The 23,335-nt window shown below is 41.3% G+C and overlaps 1 protein-coding gene across 5 annotated transcripts in view; it reads left to right on the top strand.

The window, feature by feature from the left end:
* SANBR (SANT and BTB domain regulator of CSR) overlaps nucleotides 1-23,335 on the top strand; it is a 56,686-nt gene that overhangs the window by 4,733 nt on the left and 28,618 nt on the right. For 2 of the 5 annotated variants that reach the window (XM_067462790.1, XM_067462789.1), the window contains exons 3-7: nucleotides 7,449-7,606; nucleotides 10,131-10,317; nucleotides 13,172-13,265; nucleotides 16,358-16,450; nucleotides 22,209-22,447. In XM_067462790.1, coding sequence (XP_067318891.1) covers nucleotides 7,457-7,606; nucleotides 10,131-10,317; nucleotides 13,172-13,265; nucleotides 16,358-16,450; nucleotides 22,209-22,447 — 763 coding nt within the window. In that variant the 5' untranslated portion in view covers nucleotides 7,449-7,456. The remainder of the gene's footprint in view (nucleotides 1-7,448; nucleotides 7,607-10,130; nucleotides 10,318-13,171; nucleotides 13,266-16,357; nucleotides 16,451-22,208; nucleotides 22,448-23,335) is intronic. The other 3 variants (XM_060754624.2, XM_067462792.1, XM_067462794.1) reach the window with 2 other exon arrangements.

Here is a 23,335-nt window from a genome sequence, read left to right as displayed (position 1 = left end):
AGTTGGAAGTATAGTAACTGCTTTGGGAGACGGTGGTCGGGCATTTGGACAACATGGCTAGTCCAGCAGAGTTGATGGCAGACGACCATCACTTCAGTGCTGGTGGTCTTTGCTTTTTCCAGTATGCTGACATTTGTTCACCTGTCTTCCCAAGAGATTGGAAGGATTTTTCAGAGGCAACGCTGATGGAATCATTCCAGGAGTTGCATGTGACCTCTGTCGACAGTAAACATTTCACAGACGTATAGCAGGGTTGGGAGGACAATAGCTTTATAAACAAGTAACCTTGGTATCCCTAAGGATGAATTTGGACCTTGGAGGGCCTTAGTTTGAGGACCACTGATTTAGATGTTGTGGGTGGTTAGATTATAAACAATGGAGTTAGCTGAAATTCTTCCTCCTTAACATGTCTATGAATAGCTGTGATTTAAGAAAGTATCTGCTAAAGTGGACCTCAGTCCACAAATATTGCCACAGTACTTCCTAAGTTCCCATAAATCAGTGGTTCCCAACCTCTGTGTCTCCAGGGGTTTTGTACTTCAACTCCTGGAAATCCCAGCCTTCTTACCAGCTGTCATGAATTCTGGATGACCCAAGTCTGCTATAAGTATTTAATCTGTGTTACCTGGTCAATAAGTACAGATGTCATTAATGAAAACGTCCCCAATATGGTACCCATTATTTTCAAAATGCCTATACAGGAAAGCTTGAGTTGACAGAACTTGTGTTTCCTACTTATTCATATTAATATTAATTAATATCACTTAATCATGCAGGGACATGAGAGAAGCCTCCCACAGGCGTCTCCTGGGCAATGTCTCTGCAGATGGCCAATTGCCTCACATCAGGAGCGACTCTTGGCTGCCCTTAACAGAGCATGTAGCTGCTAGACAAGAGCTTTGTGCCTGTCTAGAACTGTCTTCATAGGTTAGAGGACCTGTCATTTTTTGCCCAAAATGCCTCAGAGCTGGAAAGGTGCTGAGATATTGGATTTGCTTTGTATACTGAACACTCACTGAGGTATTTTTAGTAGCTGTCTGGGCAGTTCACAGAAGTTCAGTTTATTATAATAAATTTTGTATAGTGAGAAATTCATAATGCATGAGAAAAAAAGGACAAAGCTTCGTAACAGGTCCTGGTTGGACCAGTAGACAGGGTTAAACACTTGGCCAGCGTTACTTTGAAGAGGGTGGCAAACAGGAAGGAATTTTAATTCCTTTCTCACTTGAAAGTAGAAAGCCTTGTAATTTTTTATTCTCTATGTAAAACACTTAATTCATAGCCCATGTGCCTGATCAGTAGGAACACCAAATCAGTAGGGTTGGTGGCCACAATGCCATGCTTTTTCTGGATTGGACCCATAAGACTAATAGCTGTTTTTGACAAGTACAGGCAGTCCCCAAGTTATGAACAAAATAGGCTATGTATGTTTGGTTTTAAATTGAATTTGTTTGTAAGTTCGAACAGGTACCTTTTAAAGTGTAATACCAGTCATAGATAGTGTTATATATCAGCCTGTTCAGCCTGTGATTGTGTCTGAAGTTTTAGTAAACAGAGGCAGTGCAGGCAGCAATTAAGACGCTTAGCTCGAATTCAACGGAAGATAGATAGTAAACTGAAACTAAGAAAGAATCTGTTCCTAGGAGTTTTGGAGTCAGGGAAGAGTTTATAATGATTTGTGAGAGACGATTGCTTCAGTTGAGGCAACGTCGGGATATTGCCAAGTTTCATGCACCAAGGTCTTCCTAGCTCATGTTTTGCCTGTGGGATATGCTTCTGTATTGTTCATGGATCCAAGTGCCTAGTTTCATGGATTTCCTTGGACTCTTTGTTCCTGTCTTCCTTTGTATCTGATGAGCTAAATTGGATTACTTTTACTGTGGATTACTTTTTACTGCTTTGGCTACATATATTCCTAAATAAACTGCTTGCTGATTTTACCCAGCTGGGTAAAATCCAGAGCAGAATCACCTCTGACTTAAAACACTACACCAGCTGGGAAAAAATCATTATTTATCAACAGAAGATAGATAGTAAACCGAAACTAAGAAAGAATCTGTTCCTAGCAGTTATGGAGTCAGGGAAGAGTTTATAATGATTTGTGAGAGACAATTGCTTCAGTAGAGGCAACGTTGGGATATTGCCAAGTTTCACGCACCAAGGTCTTCCTAGCTCATGTTTTGCCTGTGGGATATGCTTCTGTATTGTTCATGGATTCAAGTGCCTAGTTTCATGGACAGACAGATAGAGTGAGTGAGCTTTGGACAGCATAGGGAAAGGTTAACACTCCTGTGGTGTTTGTTTTGTGCTCCTGTTCAGAAGATTTCATCTCAGTTTCTGTCCCTGTAATAATTGGATTTTGGAAAATTTGGCTTGTTGTGGAAACAAAGATTGGTGAGAAAGCTTCACCGGATACACCTTTTCCCCATGATAACTTCCGAGGGGTAGGATTCTCTCACTTCCTGTTGTCTCACCCCTGTTCTTAACTATGAGTCATAAGTTGGATGTTTGTAACTTGGGGACTGCCTGTAGATATTTAAGAAATCCTTGTTTCTCTACTGAATCTTTTTTTCCTGCTAGTGTTAACGTAAACATTTAGAAAGGGAAGCTGAACTATTCAAGATGACTTCTATTGAGCTACACTGGTATAGGCAAACTTTGGCCCTCCATGTGTTTTGGAAGTTTGCCCATGCCTGATATATACACTACTCTTCTTGTACTTTGTAAAGGGAAAAAACCTACATCTCCTACCTCAGACAGGATGAGGTCTGCCCTCCATCAGAATCGTCTGTGAGTTGGAATGGAGATGGGTGGAATCCTGTCCTCACAAAGAACAGAACCCACACCTCTCGGTCATTCTTTCCTGGACTATGAGTGCATTGACTATACATGATGTCATTCACATGGCCACCAAGTAACTGTTACTCCTGCCTTCCTTAGTTTGGGAGGGTTAAGAAAGAACCCTCACTTAAGCCTTTTCCTTATGATTTTTAGGCATGCACAAAATATATCTTCCCATTTTATTGTCTTATTGATTTTTTTTGGTCCTTTTATTTTTTTCTGTATTATATTGTATTTTTCTGTATTATACTGAGGTCTTGTTTGAAATGTGTAATTGTAAGAGCTTTAATACCTTGCACCTCTTAGTGGAGGTATTCAATTAGTGATGGCAGATGTTATTCAGGATTGGAAAGGCAAGGTAACCTAAACGGTTCTGGCCCGACCTATCTGTCCGAACGCATCTCCTCCTATGAACCAGTTAGGACGTTAAGATCGTCTGGGGAGGCCCTGCTCTCGATCCCGCCGGCTTCACAAGCACGCCTGGCGGGGACGAGAAACAGGGCCTTCTCAGTAGTGGCCCCCCGACTGTGGAACGCCCTTCCTACAGACATTAGATCGGCCCCCTCCTTATTAGCATTCAGGAAGAGAGTGAAGACCTGGCTCTTCAAACATGCTTTCAACTAAGCAGTGCAATTGATTGATTACTGGAATATGGATTAATGGACAATGAGATCGGATGCTGATTCTATTGATGAGATGTGATAGATTGTTGTTTTCCTGTAGTGTTGTATTGATGTTCTGTTGTTAATTAATTAATATTACTGTTTTAAATGATTAATGATTTTGTACTGTGTTGTTGATACTGGTCGTTAACCGCTCTGAGTCGCCTGATGGTTGAGAAGAGCAGTATACAAGTGAAGCAAATAAATAAATAAATAAATGCGAGGGTGCACTCAAAGTCAACAATAGATGGAGCTAACTAATTTTGGTTTTGTTCTTTCCCTATCACCTTGTAATGACATTGCAGTAAAGATTTTTTAATAGTAGCTCCTTTGTTGTCATATGTGATTGTCTAGGGGGAATGGTAAGAAGTGTGTTCCCTCATAGATGTGTCTTGCCTTTACAATTGGTGCTGATACAACTGTGGACCACATGGTTTTTGTAGGTTTTTTGGGCTGTATAGCCTTGTTCTAGAAGCATTCTCTCCTGACGTTTCACCTGCATCTGTGGCAGGCATCCTCAGAGATTGTGAGGTTTGTTGGAAACCAGGAAAATTGAGTTTATATATCTGTGGAAGGTCCAAGGTGGAAGAAAGAGCTCTTGTCTGTTGGAGGTAGGTGTGAATGTTTCAATTCGCCACCTTGATTAGCATTTGATGGCCTGACAATTTTTATGTGGGTTGTTGTAGGTTATTTCGGGCTGTATGGCCATGTTGTAGAGGCATTCTCTCCTGACGTTTCACCTGAATCTATGGCAAGCATCCTCAGAGGTAGTGAGGATGCTTGCCATAGATGCAGGTGAAACGTCAGGAGAGAATGCCTCTACAACATGGCCATACAGCCCGAAAAAACCTACAACAATCCAGTGATTGCGGCCATGAAAGCGTTCGAGAATACAATTTTTATGTGTCTTGTTACTGCCTTTGTTGAGAGGTGATTAGGTGTTCCTGTTTGTTTCTTGTTTGGAGTTCCCCTGTGTTTGAGTTTTGTTCTTTGTTTACTGTTATAATTTTAGAGGTTTTTACTACTGGTAACCAGATTTTGTTTATTTTCATTGTTTTTTCCTTTTTGTTGAAATTGTCCACATGTTTGTGGATTTCAATGGCTTCTCTGTGTAGCCTGACATAGTGGTTGTGAGAGTGGTCCAGCATTTCTGTGTTCTCAAATAATATGCTCTGTCCAGGTTGGTTCATCAGGTGCTTTGCTATGACTGACTTCTCTGGATGAAGTAGTCTGCAGTGCCTTTCATGTTCCTTGATTCGTGTTTGGGCAATGCTGCATTTAGTGGTCCCTCTGTAGACTTGTCCACAGCTGCATGGAATACAGTAGACTCTTGCAGAGGTGAGAGGATCCCTCTTGTCCTTTGCTGAACGTAGCATTTGTTGGATTTTCTTAGTGGTTCTGTAGATAGTTGGTATGTTGTGTTTCCTCATCAACTTCCCTACGCGGACAGTGGTTCCCTTGATGTATGACAAGAACACTTTGCCTCTGGGTGGATCTTTGTCTTGACTCTCGTGGCTTGTTCTCGGTCTTGCAGGTCTTCTGGTATCTGAGGTGGATTATCCATTGGTCTGTAAAGCCCAGTTTAGGTGGTTCAGTAGACCACTTATTTAGAAAGATGGGTATTAATTATGATGGTGCCTCAGGGCAGTGCATTTAAGAGTAAAGAGGATTAGCCTTTGTCCTAAGGAGCTTATAGTTTGCATTTTTTGTAAGATATTCAAGAGGAGGAAGGAAGACAGGGGTTAACAGAGAAGCATTGCCTTATATCAGTGACATATGCTTATATTTAGTTGCAGTCTTGAGTCACAGCAGGGCATTTGCAAGTCAGTGAGCATTTTAAGGTCAGCCGGTTATGTATCATGGGTAGCAGAACCAATTTTTTGTTACTAGTCCCAAAATTAGATAATATTCACAATGAGCATGATACTTCTACTTTTCTGTCTGTCTTGGTGCCAAGTCTTCCATAGTTGCATTTTCTGTATAGCAAAGGTACCTGAGCAGGTGGCATGTCTCACAAGTTAACTTCTCTGACTGTATTGTAACTTACAAAGCATAATACGCAATCTAGAGTTGGCTTTAAGTTAGCGGTTCATTGTGACAGTGATTGCTGCATCGAAAATATTCAACTATCTCTCATATATATATATGTATATATATCATACACCCCTATTTCTTTCCCTTCTTCTGCTATCCTCCTTTTTTCCCTTTCAGAAATTCTCACATGATTGCTTTCTGGTGTGATTTATTATTTCAGAAATGTGCGTGTATATGCCTTCAAGTCACCTGTCAAATTATGCCGACCCCATGAATTACATTGATGTGATTTTGCTAGCTTCTTTCTCTGAAATACAGCCTATAGCACCTGGTATTCTTTTAGCAGTTCCCCATCTAAGTACTAACCAGGGCTGACATTACTTAGCTTCCAAGATCAGGTGGAATCTGGTTCCTTGGTATTTAGGAGACTATAAATAGTTATGTATAGCTGTTTCTGACAAACAGTTCTCTCCCCCAACAGTTCATTTATCAAATTATTAAAAGCAATACCATTTATTTTATGCAGGGCAATCTTACTTTGCAATCTTAGAAATGTTTGTCTTATTAAAAAAAACCCAAAAGGGAATATTTGTATGGGGCATTGACTATTGAAATTGTGCTATGTAGTTTAACACACTCTATGTGGGGTTGCCGCTGAAGACTGCCCGGAAGCTGCAATTAGTCCAACACTCGGTAGCCAGGTTGCTCACGAGAGAGGGGTACAGGGAGCACACAACTCCCCTGTTACACCAGCTCCACTGGCTGCCGATTAGCTTCCGAGCACAATTCAAAGTGCTAGTTTTAACCTATAAAACCCTACACGGTTCCGGCCCAGTTTACCTGTCCAAACGTGTCTTCCCCTATAAACCATCAAGGACTTTAAGATCTTCCGGAGAGGCTCTGCTCTCAGTCTCACCACCTTCGCAATCACACTTGGTGGGGACAAAAAACAGGGCCTTCTCTGTGGTGGACCCCGAGCTATGGAACTCTCTCCCCAATGAGGTTAGGTTTGCTCCCTCCCTCCTGACTCTCAGGAAGAAACTGAAATCCTGGCATTGGAATCAGGCATTCGCAAATTGATGGATTGAATTGGTAAAGACTAAGAGTTATTGGACCACAATGTTTGGATTGAGTTGGATGATGTTTTTAACTCAGTGAACTATCTTTTTATATATATTTTATAACTTATTTATTATGTATGTTGTTTTGAAATGTTATTTATTGTTTAGCATTGCATTTTTGCTGTTGTTAGCCATTCTGAGTCCCTCTATGGAGGTAGAGAAGACGGGATTAAAAAGTTCTTAATTAATTAATTAATCTCTGTATTCTTCAAAAAAAGATCAGTAATAGATGCCTTGTGGCAACAGATTCTGTCTGATTTTGGAAGCTAAGAGGGTCAGCCCTGTTAAGTACATGGAAGGGAGACTGCCAATGGATAGCAAGTGGTGTAGGCTACACGTCAGAGGAAAGAACTACTAAAATTATCTCTGAGTATTCCTTGCTTAAGAAAACCTTATGTAATTAATGGGATCACTGCACATACACAGACGACTTGAAGGTACCAATAAACAAATGTACTGTCTAGTTGAGGCAAACCAGAGTTGTCGAAGGCTTTCATGGCGGGAATCACTGGGTTGTTGTAGGTTTTTTTGGGCTGTATGGCCGTGTTCTAGAGGCATTCTCTCCTGACGTTTTGCCTGCATCTGTGGCAAGCATCCTCAGAGGTTGTGAGATCCTCAGAGGTTGTGAGGACCTCACAAACTCTGAGGATGCTTGCCACAGATGCAGGCGAAATGTCAGGAGAGAATGCTTCTAGAACATGGCCATATAGCCTGAAAAAACCTACAACCCAAACTAGAGTTCTTTAAGCGGAGTGCCTATTTATGCTTTTTTGTGTCTTTTCCTTTCTAGTGCCAAAAATGAGCCGTGGGTATTCAGAGAACAATAACTTTCCATATGACAACAATCAAATGGTTTTGGATATGATCCTTTACTCTTTATTTGGGGTCCCTCAACCAATTAACTGGGACAGTGTGGCAAGACTAGTGCCAGGCTATTCCTCCAAAGAGGTAAGGTTTTTGAATTCTGGGGACAGAGACTATGGGCTGCTAAACAGTGTGAGCTGCAGAGGTTGCCTACTAGTTACCTTAAAACTGATTTTGAACCTTAAATCATTGCATATACGAAAACATTATAATGGCAAAACTCTAAGAACTGTATTGCCTACATCATAGCACAAAAATCTGTCATGTTCTGAGATACAAGGCAGGGGATGATGTGTTTCTGGCTTATTTCCAGATATAAAATGTGCTCACTTCTTTTTGTTTTATTTACTGAATTATTTACTGAATTGTCTACTAAATTATGCATTTAGCCATTCGCTGGGGTTGAAGGCACAAAACTCAAAAAACCATGAATTAAAATCCCCGAGAGAACATCTTTCTAGGAATTTCTAGGTCTCTTCACTGTGACTCTATAGTCACCTTGTACTAGAGGTCCTAGGGATTCCTAGAAAAGTATTATCTTCATGTTCTCCAGCACAACTCTATGGTCAGCTTCTAGTACAAGTTTACTCATTCTTACATATTACTGTGCAGTAATATGATTCTGAAATAACCAGAATCAAAGGCTGGAGTTGAAAACCATCAGGAAATGTGTAATGAAGGCTGGCACTTTCTCAAACAAAACTGGTTTAAAGCTTTTTGTGATTTTAGATGATCTGTTGTGCTGCTGCAATTGATCACAACAGTAATTATATTAAACTTCAATTGACTTTACTTTGGTTTCATACTTTCTAAGCTGTCATGAGTTACAGAAGGATGAATGAGAATGAAACAGATCTAATCATCCACCATGACATAACTAACCCCCCCCCCCCTGAAGTCTATGTTTATGGAGTGCTAGAAAGTCATGGCACTTTAAAAAAATTTCTGGAAACAGAGTTCCTTATTTACCTTTGTACCTGTCCAAAAGTGCACGTGACAAAGGTGATGGCATGATTGGTTTGCTGCTGTGGTCATGCCTTTCTTGAAGAAGGAAATCCAGTGGCATCCTTCCACCATATCTGTGAATTTATTGAGATTCAGATAATAAAACCTGATGGGGCCCCATGTTAATAAGCTTCCACCACAGATGGAAGGCTTCGGTGCAAAGCCTTAAACTTTCCTGTAGTTGCTGCCTTGTCGCCTGCCCAACTTCCCTCTAGTACACATGAGAAGCACAAATCATAAAACGTTTGGGCCAAGAAACAAGTCTCTGTGTTTCAGACTCTGGGAAACAGTGTGATATTTGTGGACAGGGTGCTGGGAAGAATGACTGCAATAAAAGTATTTTTGCTCTCTGTGTACTTGTAAACAAGCCCTCAAACACTTTCAGAGCATATTGCTCTCCTGGTATCTGAAAAGTACTTTATTTATTTGTCGTGTCAGGGCAACCAGTCAAATATATTACATTTCTAACAGAATAAAGCAAACAAACAGACAAAATACAAAATTTGAAAAGTACTGATGTGCCATAGTTCTCTTCCCCACATCCTGACCTAATGTATGTAGGATGTAGATGTATGTTGGTTTTAATTAGCAACCTCTTAATAAGGAATCTAACAATAATATAGACCAGAGCTTTCCAAACATTTCATGTTAGTCACACACTTTACTACACACATGTAATTCAGTTTTACTAGCAGACCAGAGGTTAAACCAACCCCTTATAAGAAATATGTAAACATACATAAATTGTAATAATAAAGTGTATGGGCAGACAATATATCTCATGAAAATACTTCAGTTGTACCAGTTTTTTTTAAATGAGTTATTGCTTATTTCACATAGACTCAGAGGTTTCTAGTTATGTTTGTGCAACACGCCTACACACTGCATCTGACACACTAATGTGGCATCTGCTAATGAAGTTTTAGTAGACTGTAAGATGAACATGAGCCAAGAGTGTGATGCTGCAGCGGAGAAAGCCAAGGTGATCCTGGGCTGATTGTACTGAGGGCAGTTTGGAAAGCTCTGGTATAGACTGTATACATTCCTTGCCTGAATGTAATGCTTAAAATGCCAACAATGGGAATAGAGAGGAAAGATAGAAGGTTGCAGGTTAATTCCCAGTTACTTTTGTTGAAAATTTCTAGTTGGCAGCCTTACGGAGGTGGAGGGGAAGCAATCTTCCTGAAAATTTGGAGAGCAACTGTTAATCAGTGGAGATAGAAGTGGACCTCATGGACCAGTGATTTAGAGCATGTACACACACACACACACACACACACACACACACACATTTTGCTGCCAAAAAGAAATGGTGCAAATATTTTGGATTTTTTTTCGTGTCAGGAGCAACTTGAGAAACTTCAAGTTGCTTCTGGTGTATTTTGGATTGAGAAAACCAAATACTCTTCCACACTAATATTATAAAGACTTTTAAATTCCTGGGCTCACACATAAAAGTTCAAATTTTTAGTCACCAGTCTTGTAAAAAGCCATTTTCAGATTCCCAAACAGTACAGTGTTTCAGGTATTCCTGGTATTTCTCTCAGTCACGCTTTCTGTAAGAACTATAACTGAAAACACCTTCTGTTTCCCCCCCACTCAGTGTGCTAAACGGTTTGATGAACTGAAGAGCAGTGGAAGTTCACCTGTGGATAACCAGTACAGTCCACTCATGGCAAGTGGTGGGAGCCCTGTGGAAACGCTAGCTAGCTATATCAAATCATCACTTCTTGATGCCCAGGAGGAGTTACAAGAGCTACCTAGTGAAAAAGATACTATTTCTGGAACTGGTATGCTTTCTCGTGGCCCTTCTGTTGTGTTCATTACAGCATGCACTCTACTTTTTGTATAAGTTTATACATTTAGATTTTTATCACTAACTGGCCTATTCGCTTTTTAAGGTGTAAATTCTGTTGTTATTTTTTAACTAGGGATTTTGATTTTGTTGAAAACTATACATGTGAGTCTTGTAAAGCCCTTCTTGAAGGCGTGTAGTTCGTGAAATAAGCAAATCAATATCTATTTACGCCCTTATGAGCAGCTGATACAACTAACCTACAAAAAGTATGTCTAATATTGATATCTAGAATTGACTACAACCCTAAAGACCAGGGTTCAAATCCCAACTACGGGGTGATCTTGGGCCTGTCACACTCTCTCAGCAATGCCAAACGCTTCTGAACACATCTTGCAAGAAAACCTTGTGGTAGGCTCCCCTTAGGATCATCATAGATTGGAAATTACTTAAAGGCACACAGCAACCACAATCCATCTGTTTAAAAAACGCAGGCACCTAAAGTATGGCACCTAAAGTGTGATTTATTACTAAGCATCATTGAAATCTTTTTGCACATTTAATTGCACAGTTTGGGAAACATGGCAGGCTTCCAGATGTTGTTCATCTATGAATCCCACCATTGGGGGCACAACTGTATCATTTCCAATTTGCAAGTTGAAAAAAGCTGACCTTTATGAGAAGAACAAATCATGGAACTTCTTCTGGGTCCCTTAACTCCATCCATCTTCTAATAAAGGGATCTCCAGAAAGGCAGGGAAAGCCAGGACATACCCATGACAGTATGTGAATATCTAGTGCAGTGGTTCTGAACCTGTGGATCCCCAGGTGTTTTGGCCTACAACTCCCAGAAATCCCAGCCAGTTTACCAGCTGTTAGGATTTCTGGGAGTTGAAGGCCAAAACATCTGGGGACCCACCAGTTGAGAACCACTGATCTAGTGTTTGACTGAAAGCATTGTGCAGGATACAAGGGGTCAGGTACAGAGTGTTGTGGGGGAGTTTTAATTATGCTGATTAAGGGATTGTGGGAATTGCTATCCCAAAAATGTAACATTTCCAGACTCCAAACTCTCATACTATCCCTGTTCCCAAGGATCATATGCACCAGCTTAGAAGGAAAAGAGAGCCAAAGAACAACAATGTCCTAAGCTAGAGAAACAGCTGGTGAAAGAGACAAGGTGGAGGCAATGGGAAGGTAGCACACTGAAATATGAAGAAGAGAGAGAAAGAAATGACTGGTATCAGGAATTTAAGGAATTCATTTAAAAAAGGAACTGTTACTGAGAAACTGGGGTAAAAGGAAGTTTGTGTGCACTGGAAATTAACCAGCTGAAATGTCAATCATAGAATCCTAGAGTTGGAAGAGACCTCGTGGGCCATCCAGTCCAACCTCATTCTGCAAAGAAGCAGGAAAATCACATTCAAAGCACCCCTGACAGATGGCCATCCAGCCTCTGCTTAAAATCCTCCAAAGAAGGAGCCTCCACCACATTTTGGGCAGAGAGTTCCACTGCTGAACAACTCTCACAGTTAGGAAGTTCTTCCTCATGTTCAGGTGGAATCTCCTTTCCTGAAATTTGAAGCCATTGTTTCACGTCCTAGTCTCCAGGGCAGCAGAAAACAAGCCTGCTCCCTTCTCCCTATGACTTCCCCTCACATATTTATACATGGCTCCCATCATATCTCCTCTCAGCCTTCTCTTCTTCAGCTAAGCATGCCCAGCTCCTCATAGGGCTTGGTCTCCAGACCCTTGATCAGTTTAGTGGCCCTTCTCTGGACACATTCCACTTTGTCAGCATCTCCCTTCAATTGCAGTGCCCAGAATTGGACAAAGTGTGATTCCAGGTGTGGTCTGAGCAAGGCAGAATAGAGGGGTAGCATGACTTCTCTGCACCTATACACTAGACTCCCTATTTATACAGTCCAAGATCCCATTGGCTTCTTTAGTATGACATTGTAGGTTTATGTGTAGCTTGTTGTCCACCATGGGCCTCTAGTGAGGACAGTAATGGATTGATTGACCCCAGTATGTAATGAAATGCAGTACAGAATTCTTTCTATTTTTCTATATATATTAAGAGTCGAAAGTTATTGAATTTTGTCTCCACTGACTGATGCTACATCTAGCATTACTTACTCAGGGTTGAAATTATGTTAATAGGGAAGGAGAGATGGGCCCCCAAGAAAATGCACACAACCAAGGTATTTATATTCTCTGTCGTGGTTAATTTTAGTAAGAAGCTGGCATTGTGAGAAGCTGCAGTGTGGGAAGGTGGTGCTTGCTCTTAAGCCTCCTTGGGTTTTACTTCATGCTTTCGTTGCCTGGCTGGACAACTTAAGAAGTGTATGTGTTTGCCATTGTGGTGAAATACATAGGCCTGTTCTCATTTTCCCACAGTGAAGATGGTGCATTAGAGAAAATGGAATACAATGCTAGCAAGATAGTTCTACATGGAATTATAATGGCTTTCCTTCCCTTGTGTGTGTACGTGTGCTTGTGTGTGCATTTAAGTGTGTACAAGCTTCCTGCAACTGTAAAGATTCAGTCCCTCTCTTTATTTCCACCTTGGCTGGCTTGACTTTTCAAAAATGTATGCAGTCTTCCCTAAACTGCCATCTTTATGATGTGTGGGACTACAACTCCCATTATCCTCAGCCAGAGTTATGACTTGGAATGACATAACGGCCAGCGAGTCCATTCTGTATAGAAATTATGGGAATCGAAATGGGAGTTTAATGAAGACCATAGTAAAGTGATTTCCTATGCCTCTGGATATAGGGCTACTAAATGCCAGATATGTATGAAAAGCTTATGTCTTAATGCTTTTTCTCCTGCTTGTGTTTAAGGAAGGCCAGGTGTAGCTTCCTCAAGGAGTTGCTCTTCAGAAAGTGAGAAAGGCCCTGCACATAAAGGTGGAGAAAATGCTGATGAAGCACAAGGGTAGGAAGATGGCTGATTTGTTTCAGGAAAGAGAGATAAACCAAAAACAGAGACCTGTTTGTTGCACATTTTAAATCTAACTTATGACTTCATTTTGTGGGATTTTTTCTTGTGGGGTGAAGGACTATGTATGGAGAGAGTTATGTTGATCTTTTTGAAAATAGTAATTGAGCACACATAATAATAATAATAATAATAATAATAATAATAATAATAATAATAATCTTTATTTATACTCCGCCACCATCTCTCCAGGACAAATGGACGAGGTAAAAAGATAAAACCCTAGATGAGGTAGGAATTGAAAGTATGTAATTGAGGGGAGCCCAAAAAGGATAAACAGTGAGGTAGGCTTTCAGTTTAGTCCTTAATTAGATGCAGTTTAGTCCTTAATTAGATGCTTTTTTTGCCCCTATAAACATTTGTTATGATCAGGATTAGAAAATCCCAGTGCATTAAAATTTGCAAGTCTTCCTCCAGAACTAGAATAGATTCCAGTTCTGAATGTATTCAAATGAATTCAGACATACAGTAGAAATGACTGCGATGCATTTTCATAGAACCATAGAATCCCAGGGCCCTTCCACACAGCCCTATATTCCAGAATATCAAGCCAGAAAATCCCACAATATCAGCTTTGAACTGGGTCATCTGAGTTCACACTCAGATAATGTGGGACTTTCTGCCTTGATATTCTGGGATATAGGGCTGTGTAGAAGGGCGCCTCAAGTTGGAATCTCCTTTCCTGCAGTTGGAAGCCATTGTTCCATTGCGTCCTAGTCTTCAGGGTAGCAGAAAACAACCATGCTCCCTCCCCCCTATGACTTCCCCATACAGCTTGATACATGGCCCTCATCATGTCTCCTGTCAGCCTTCTCTTCTGCAGGCTAAATATGCCTAGCTCTTGAAGCCGCTCTTCATTGGGCTTGTTCTCCAGGCCCTTGATCATCTGAGTCGCCCTCCTCTGGACACATTCCAGCTTAGAGTCAACTTCTGTGCCCAGAAGTAAATGGTTAACCTTACAACTAGGAATTTGCCTGACATCTTGCAATGGATGGGGAGGCATATGCTGGTATTCATTTTCAAGATATCCTCAGATTTTCACTTTGTTTGTTGTGGATAATAACATCAGTGTGTGGGTGAATGTAGAAAACTGTACACATACAAATGTCTCTTCTTCTTCCCTTCCCACAAGCTAGCAAGCTGTTAATAGAAGGCTAAACATGCCCAGCTGAGTTGAAAGAGACCACATGGGCCATCTAGACCAACCCCCAACTATGCAGGAAAAGCACAATCAAAGTACCCATGTCAGAGATCAATTGTCAATTATAGAAAGGGATGAGAGCCATTTATTTGTTGAATTTGTATGCAGCCTTTCTTCCAGATTGGGATCCAAGGCAGCTTCAAAAACAATATTAAAAAAATCACAATAATGCGAGGGTTATCCAGAAAGTAAGGTAACAAGGCACGTAGCTCTCGTGGGGAATTTTTCCAGAGAAGTTGGTATCACTGCTGAAACAAACAGGCCGTACCAGTCGTCAGTAGCTCATCGACTGACATTGTGGTGAAGGTTAGAGATGAGAGTCCTCATTCCATTTCCCTCCAAGTGCGAAGTTCATGATACAAGGGATATCCGGAAAGTAAGGTTACAAGATTTTTTTTAAATATGAAGAATGAATATATTTTAATAAAACTTATAATGATTTTGGGCCCCCAGTGACGCAGTGGGTTAAAGCACTGAGCTGCTGAGCTTGTTGACAAAAAGGTCGCAGGTTCGATTCCAGGGAGCGGCATGAGCTTCTGCTGTCAGCCCTAGCTTCTGCCAACCTAGCAGTTCGAAAACATGCAAATGTGAGTAGATCAATAGGTACCGCTCTGGCGGGAAGGTAACGGCGCTCCATGCGGTCATGCTGGCCACATGACCTTGGAGGTGTCTATGGACAACGCTGGCTCTTCGGCTTAGAAATAGAGATGAGCACACCACCCGAGTCAGACATGACTGGTCTTAATGTCAGGGGACAACCTAATCTTTACTATAAGGATTTTAGCATATATATTACATTATTTTCCCATATCACCATTCAGTTCAATTCATTTTGTCATCCGTGGGACGGGTTTTTTGATGCCTGTGTCATAGAAGCCTCCTGCCGCCTATTTCAGCCACATCATCAGTCACAACAGCTGGCCGTACACTTCTGTCTTCATCGTGAATTTCTGGCCTTCTGCAGTTGAAATTCCATACCCATTTTGCCACATGCTCCCTTGACATTATGTCCTCTCCATAAACTGAAAGGATCTTGCAATGAATCGCAGCGGCATTCATGCCCTTAGCATTTAGGTAATGTATTACAGCGCAAACTTCACACTTGAAGGGAAATGGAATGAAGACGCTCATCTCTAACCTTCACCACAACGCCAGTCGATGAGCTACTGACGACTGGCACTGCTCGTTCGCTTCCGCTGCATTCCTGCTACATAGAAGTGATATCAAGTTCTCCTGCAAAGAGAACTTACTTTCCAGATAACCCTAACAACAACAACAACAACAACAATAACAACAACTTTATTCTTATACCACGCCTCCATCTCCCTGAAGGGACTCGGGGTGGCTTACATATGGCAGAAAGTGCCTAAAACAGAGCATAAAATAAACACAATAGAATACAATAAAGTAAAACATATAGCCTATAAAACAACAGTTTGAAACTCAGAACAGTGCCCAATAACCTGTGGTGACAGCTATCGTAAGACATGGCCAGACTGTAAACAAGACAAGGGAATGGAATAGTGCAAGTTGTAGCTAAGGAACAAGGGCATGGGGTGAAAGTGCGGTGCTGTGTCATTAATTGCGGACCATTGGGGCTAGACATTCTCAAAATTAAACAATTAAAACCATATAAAGCAGTATTAAAACACGTTTTAAATGTTTTGAAAGAGTAAAATATCTACATAACAAGCCCCCCTGTTTACATGCTAAAAGTCCGCTTGAACATCAAGGTTTTTCCCTGCCAGTGAAAAGAAAGAAGGGAGGGGGTCAACCTCATCTCTTATGGAAGGGCCACTGAAAAGGCTCTCTCTTTTGTCCTCAACAGGCAAGCTTTTGGTGGTGTCAGGACCAAGAGAAAGCTTTCTTCTGTGGATCCTAAAGCTCTGGCAGGTTCATTTCGAGAGATACAGCCTTTCAGGTAGTCTGGACCCAAGCCGTATGGAGCTTTGTAGGTCATGACCAGCTCTTTGAATTGTGCCTGGAAATTGAACCAATAGGCAATCATCAAGGGAATTACATTCTCCCTATGACTGACCCTGGTCAGCATTTTGGACTGGTTTCCCAAAACTTTCCAAAAGCAGCCCCATGTCGAGTGTCCTCTACAAGTGGTACTAATGGGATGTAATCATGAAACAACACAGCTGACACTCTTGTTTTCACATGTAGAATAATTAAAAAGCAAGCATGGTGTAGTGCTTTGATTGTTGGACTATGACTCTGGAGATAAGGGTTCAAACTCCTACTTGACCATGAAAACGCACTGGGTGACCTTGGTGGAGTCATAGCCTCATAGGAAAGTAATAGTAAACCTCTGAACAAGTCTTGCCAAGAAAACCTGGCAATAGGATTGCCTTAGGGCCACTATAAGTCACAAACTACCTGAAGTCACACAACAACAAACAAAAAGGCATAGACAGCAGTGTTATTTTTTCTGTCTCTAACCTGCTGTTTCTTCCTTTTCCTGACACTTTTTGGCAAATTTACTGATGTTCTGTGTTTACGTGGTCCTACCATTCCCTCTTGGCCATCACATAAACTGTCTGGTAGAAAATGTCCCCAAACTTCTGCAGCATTCAGGGGTCTGGGTCAAACAAATGCTTACAGATTGAGCACCCTTTATCTGAACTGTTTGGGACTAGAAATGTTCCGTATTTTAGCTTATTTCAGATGGAATACTTGCATATAGGTAATGAAATACCTTGGAGGTGGGACCCGAGTGTAAACACGACATTAATTTATGTTCCATATACTCCTTATAAATATAGTCTAAGGATCATTATAAACCCACTATTTAAATCATTTTGTGCATGAAATAATGTTTGTGTACTCCGAACCATCAGAAAGCAGAGGTCTCACTGTCTCAGCCACTTGTGTGGATGATTTTGGAGTACCATATTTCAGATTTCTGGATCAGGGTTGCTCAACCTTTACAGAAGAGAGTTGCTAATTTGAGAAAACTTTCCAAAAGTCAGCAACTCTAACACAAACCATAACAGTTCTACATGGTGAGATAGGTCAGGTACATGAAACATTACCTGTGAGGGAAATCCACATTCCCACCTTGGAATTAAAGAGATAGTTTGCATGCAGGTGATCTTTGTGTATGGAGCATAATGTAAGTGGGATTGATAAACAAAAATAGCCTTACAGTAGAAATAACTGGGATGTGTTTTGGGTTGCAGATTATTCCAAACAGCTCCAACTGCAACTCCAATTTAGTGACAGATTCTCAGGAGCTTAAGCCTCTTGTCTTTTGTCTTAACTATAGCTTTATAGCAAATGAGTGAGGTGGCTGTAAAATGCAGGAGAGCTATTGGACCAATGCTCACAGAATCCCCCCAACCAGAGGGCCATTGGAAATACTAGCTGGGGATTCTGGGAGACAGTGCAAAAAAAAAAAAGGTTCCAAGTTGTGCTTTTGTAAACAGTCCAGCTAGGACTGTAGAAACTGAGGTTCACATCTCCATCAGCTATGCCATTCACTAGATCAGTGGTTCTCAACCTGTGGGTCATAGAATCATAGAATCAAAGAGTTGGAAGAGACCTCATGGGCCATCCAGTCCAACCCCCTGCCAAGAAGCAGGAATATTGCATTCAAATCACTCCTGACAGATAGCCATCCAGCCTCTGTTTAAAAGCTTCCAAATAAGGAGCCTCCACCACACTCCGGGGCAGAGAGTTCCACTGCTGAACGGCTCTCACAGTCAGGAAGTTCTTCCTCATGTAATCTCCTTTCTTGTAGTTTGAAGCCATTCTTCCTTGTCCTAATCTCCATGGAAGCAGTAAACAAGCTTGCTCCCTCCTCCCTGTGACTTCCTCTCACATATTTATACATGGCTATCATATCTCCTCTCCGCCTTCTCTTCTTCAGGCTAAACATGCCCAGCTCCTTAAGCCACTCCTCATAGGGCTTGTTCTCCAGACCCTTGATCATTTTAGTCGCCCTCCTCTGGACACATTCCAGCTTGTCAATATCCCTCTTGAATTGTGGTGCCCAGAATTGGACACAATATTCCAGGTGTGGTCTAACCAAAGCAGAATAGAGGGGTCCCCAGATGTTTTGGCCTTCAACTCAGTTGATAATCTGGCTGGTATTTCTGGGACTTGTAGGCCAAAACACCTGGGGACCCACAGGTGAACTTGGGCTAGTCACTTTCTCTAAACCCACACTACTTGTTTGGAAGATTGTCAGGATAGAATGGGTTGGGGAGGGAAGAGACCAATATATATTGCCCTGAACCCCTTACAAGAAAGGTTCTTGAGAAGGTATGGTCAAACGTAGTCCCTCCAGATGTTTTGGAGCTCAACTCACACAATTCCTAACAGCCTGGCCATTAGGAATTGTGGGAGTTGAAGTTCAAAACACCTGGAGGACCAAAGTTTGATCGTGCCTACTCTAGAGAGTATAAACATTGGCCTAAATGCAATTTGCTAATCTTAAGTTGACTCATTGACTCAATTTATGAAGCAACACTTAATAAAAATCCTAATGATGTCATGGTTAGATCTCGTAAGGGCTTGCAATAAATTGCAGTAAATATATCTAGTACTACAGGAAATAGAGCCAATGTGGTGTCGTAATTTGAGAAATTGATTGTGACTCTGGAGACCAGGGTTCAAATCTCAGCTGAGTTAGTGGGAAACCCACTGGGCAAGTTTGGACAAGTCACACATTATTACAGGAAACTTCACTGCAGAATACACACAAGATTTATTCTTTCTAATGTAGCTAGACTTTTATTTATTGTGATTCCTTGGTCATTATTACTGTCGACATAAAGTTGTGGTTATGCAGTATATAGAATACATGCATTATGTAAATAACGTGGCATATTTGTACCTGCATAACAGATAGCATGGGCTTGCCTCATTCCAATTCTGACAAGAGCAATTAAGCCCTTTTGCATAACTGCTTCCTTTGCAGATCTTATCCTGGTTTTCCTAGCCCTCTGTGTTTTGTCAATAAAGCCTCCACCGGAGGTCTTGTTTCATAACCTGACATTGCCCACACACATCTTTATTTTGAAGATTCATATTTATATTCTCTGTGGGTATCTACAGGAACCTTTCTTGTTTGGATTGGAAATGTTATTGGAATTATATGTGTATGCAAGTGTCTAATAGAACTATCTTATCAACTGAGTAGGAAGTTTATTGAGATAACAATAATATTAGTAATATACTTTATTTATATTTTGCCCTATCTCCTCGAGGGGACTCAGGGCAGATTACAGTACACATATACAGCAAACATTCAAAGCCATTATACAATTAACAAAGATACAGTATATAAACAGAGGTAAAGGCTTCCCATCTTTTGCCATCTCTGGCAACTGGAGGCTATGCTCAACTCCGGCCATGGGGAGGTGCTGTCGCTCCATCTTCCATGCCAATGAGGTTTGTTGTCCTTAGAAGCTTTCCAGATCAAATCTCCAGCATGTCCACATGGGCGCCTTTTATTACTTCCCCTCCAAAGCGGTACCTATTTATCTACTCACATTGCTGTATTCAAACTGCTAAGTAAACAGAAGCTGGGCTGACGGGTGGGAGCTCACCCCAACCTGGGCTTGAATTGTCGATGAGTAGGCCTGGCCTGCCTCTCAGCAGTTTGCCTTCTTGTTCTGAGAGCATCTTCTTAGTTTGTGGCTAAAATCCCCAGTTCTTTTCCGGTCTCTCTTCATCCACTCTGTCCCTTGACTGCTGCCGCCATCTCTGCTATTTCATCCCTAGGTCAGGAATTGTCTTTGAGTTAACTCATAGACTAAAATTGCTAAAAAAAATTGAACCAAGCTCATTTTACCCATTGGGCAAGGTAATCCATACATATTTTGATTGGGAATTTGGGCTAATTTTGCTTTTTTGTCCCATTTAGTGGACGTTCACAAGCTGGTCTTTTTATTAAAACCTTTCCCAAAAATTCCTTTCAGGCAAACATAACATGTTTGGTTCCCTGGTGGTACAAAGGGTTTAACCGCTGAGCTGCTGAACTTGCTGACCGAAAAGTTGGCGGTTTGAATTCGGAGAGCAGGGTGAGCTTATGCTCTTACGCCCAGCTTCTGCCAACTTAGCAGTTCAAAAACATGCAAATGCAATTATTATTATTATTATTATTATTATTATTATTATTATTATTAACTTTATTTATACCCCGCAAAATCTCCCAAAGGACTCGATGCGGCTTACAAAGGCCGAGGCCGCTGACAACAACAACATACAATACACAGTAAAACTCATAAGCAAATAATAAAACATCAAGCAAAACAATAAAACAATAAAGCAATGACACCGTGACGCAATTAAAAACCTAGGGGCTGGGCCAAATGTAATGGACAAAAATTAAAAGTGCTGAACCTGACAGGTAATATATAGAGGTATTTGGCAGTAGGTGCAATGTGCAGATAATCCTGAATCTCTAACAAAGTGCGTTTGGGACTTGAAGCCAGGAATAGATCGATATGTACCACTTCTGCGGGAAGGTAACGGCACTCCATGCAGTCATGCTGGCCACATGACCTTGGAGGCGTCTATGGACAAACACTAGCTCTTCGGCTTAGAGTCGGACTACCACCACCACCCAGAGTTGGTTTGAATTCAGAGAGCAGGCTGAGCTTCCGCTCCTAGACCCAGCTTCTGCCAATCTAGCAGTTCAAAAACATGCAAATAGATCAATATGTACTACTTCTGCGGGAAGGTAATGGCGCTCCATGCAGTCATGCTGGCCACATGACCTTGGAGGCGTCTATGGACAACACCAGCTCTTTGTCTTAGAGTCGGACTACCACCACCACCCAGAGTCAGTTTGAATTTGGAGAGCAGGCTGAGCTTCCGCTCTTAGGCCCAGCTTCTGCCAATCTAGCAGTTCAAAAACATGCAAATGTGAATAGATCAATGCATACCACTTCTGCGGGAAGGTAACGGTGCTCCATGCAGTCATGCTGGCCACATGACTTTGGAGGTGTCTATGGACAACACTAGCTCTTCGGCTTAGAGTCGGACTACCACCACCACCCAGAGTCGGTTTGAATTCAGAGAGCAGGCTGAGCTTCTGCTCCTAGACCCAGCTTCTGCCAATCTAGCAGTTCAAAAACATGCAAATGCAAATAGATCAGTATGTACCACTTCTGCGGGAAGGTAATGGCGCTCCATGCAGTCATGCTGGCCACATGACCTTGGAGGTGTCTATGGACAACACTAGCTCTTCGGCTTAGAGTTGGACCACCACCACCACACAACTAAACTTAAGGTTAGGGGAAACCTTTACCTAATCAGGTATACATGTGTAATTGGAATTAAAAATTATTTGGAGGTTAAATTCTATACCCAGTGCCATATTTTGACCTTTTCTCTGCTCCATCAATGTGTTCACCGTGTTAGCGTATATATATATATACATCATTGATCAAGTACTGCCATTATCTTGCTAACAGTATTCAGTTTGATTTTCAATGCTTTAATTTCCTTTGCTGAGTAATATTTTAGCTTTAGCTTAAACATTTGCTTTTCTGCCTATTGAAAGCATGTTGCATATATTTCAGTTTGAGGCATTATATTTTTCATAGCATTGGAACCGAGCTGGAATCTTTCTTTTACTAAACGAATCATTTTAATTGCTTGTTGATAAGCTGCTGTGATGTTCTTTCCTTTGATTTATTTATTTTTTGTCTTCTCAAATAAAGGCCAAATATGGTGATCCATGTATGTGATGAAGCAAAAAATCTGAAGGAGGATTTTGTTTGCCCGCGAGATCTGTTGATTTCTGAAATGAAGTACTTTGCTGAATATCTGTCTGTGGATGCCCAGCGCTGGGAAGAGGTGGACATTTCAGTTCACTGTGACGTTCACATCTTTAACTGGTTGATAAGATATGTTAAAAGGAACACTAAGGAGTATGAGGTGCATGAAATGCCCACCTTAGGTAAAAGAAAACCTATTCCTTTTTGTCACAAATCCATTTTCTGAAAAGCCTGATTTCTACTTCAAACAAGAAGTCTGTATGCAATAAAATAAAATAATTCTCTTTCATGGGATTTGCTCCCAACGGGCCATGCAGAGCAAAACTGATCCCTTTTCTGAAGCCTTCCTCCACAGTGTTGAATAAACCTAGGTTGTTTTTTTATATAAAAGAAGTCTAATTATATAGTGGGTTGTTGTGAGTTTTCCAGGCTGTATGGCCATGTTGCAGAAGCATTCTATCCTGACATATCGCCCACATCTATGGCAAGCATCCTCAGAGGTTGTGAAATCTGCTGGAAACTAAGCAAATGGGGTTTTTATATCTGTGGAATGTCCAGGGTGGGGGAAAGAACCCTTGTCTGCTGGAGACAAGTGTGAATATTGCAATTGGCAACCTGATTAGCATTGAATACCCTTGCAGCGTCAAAGCCTGGCTGCTTCCTGCCTGGGGGAAATCCTTTATTGGGAGGTGTTAGCTGCCCCTGATTGTTTCCTGTCTTGAATTTCCTGGTTTTGTGAGTGTTGCTCTTTATTTACTGTCCCGATTTTAGCGTTTTTTTTAATACTGGTAGCCAGATTGTTGTGGAATATAAGTTACCCAAGATCATTAGAGTACTTTTGGAGAAGGAAGATGGAGACAGCTTGTCCGATTTCCAAGGTTTTATTACTATCTCTGCAGAGTATAGGGTGAACAGCTCAAATGACTGTCACAACTGAGGTCTGAATCGCTTCGGTCTTTTATAGTAGAATATCACCCTTTCCACACATGCACAGGAAGAGTCTGACATTTACACAATACAATCATTAACAGGTGTTTCCATGTATAGTTGCCAAGGACATCTTTATCAGG

Source organism: Anolis sagrei, chromosome 1 (genome assembly GCF_037176765.1).
Source record: "Anolis sagrei isolate rAnoSag1 chromosome 1, rAnoSag1.mat, whole genome shotgun sequence".
Taxonomy (NCBI): domain Eukaryota; kingdom Metazoa; phylum Chordata; class Lepidosauria; order Squamata; family Dactyloidae; genus Anolis; species Anolis sagrei.
The sequence above is the reverse complement of the archived record's forward strand: the minus strand, read 5'-3'. Positions and strand labels throughout refer to the sequence as shown.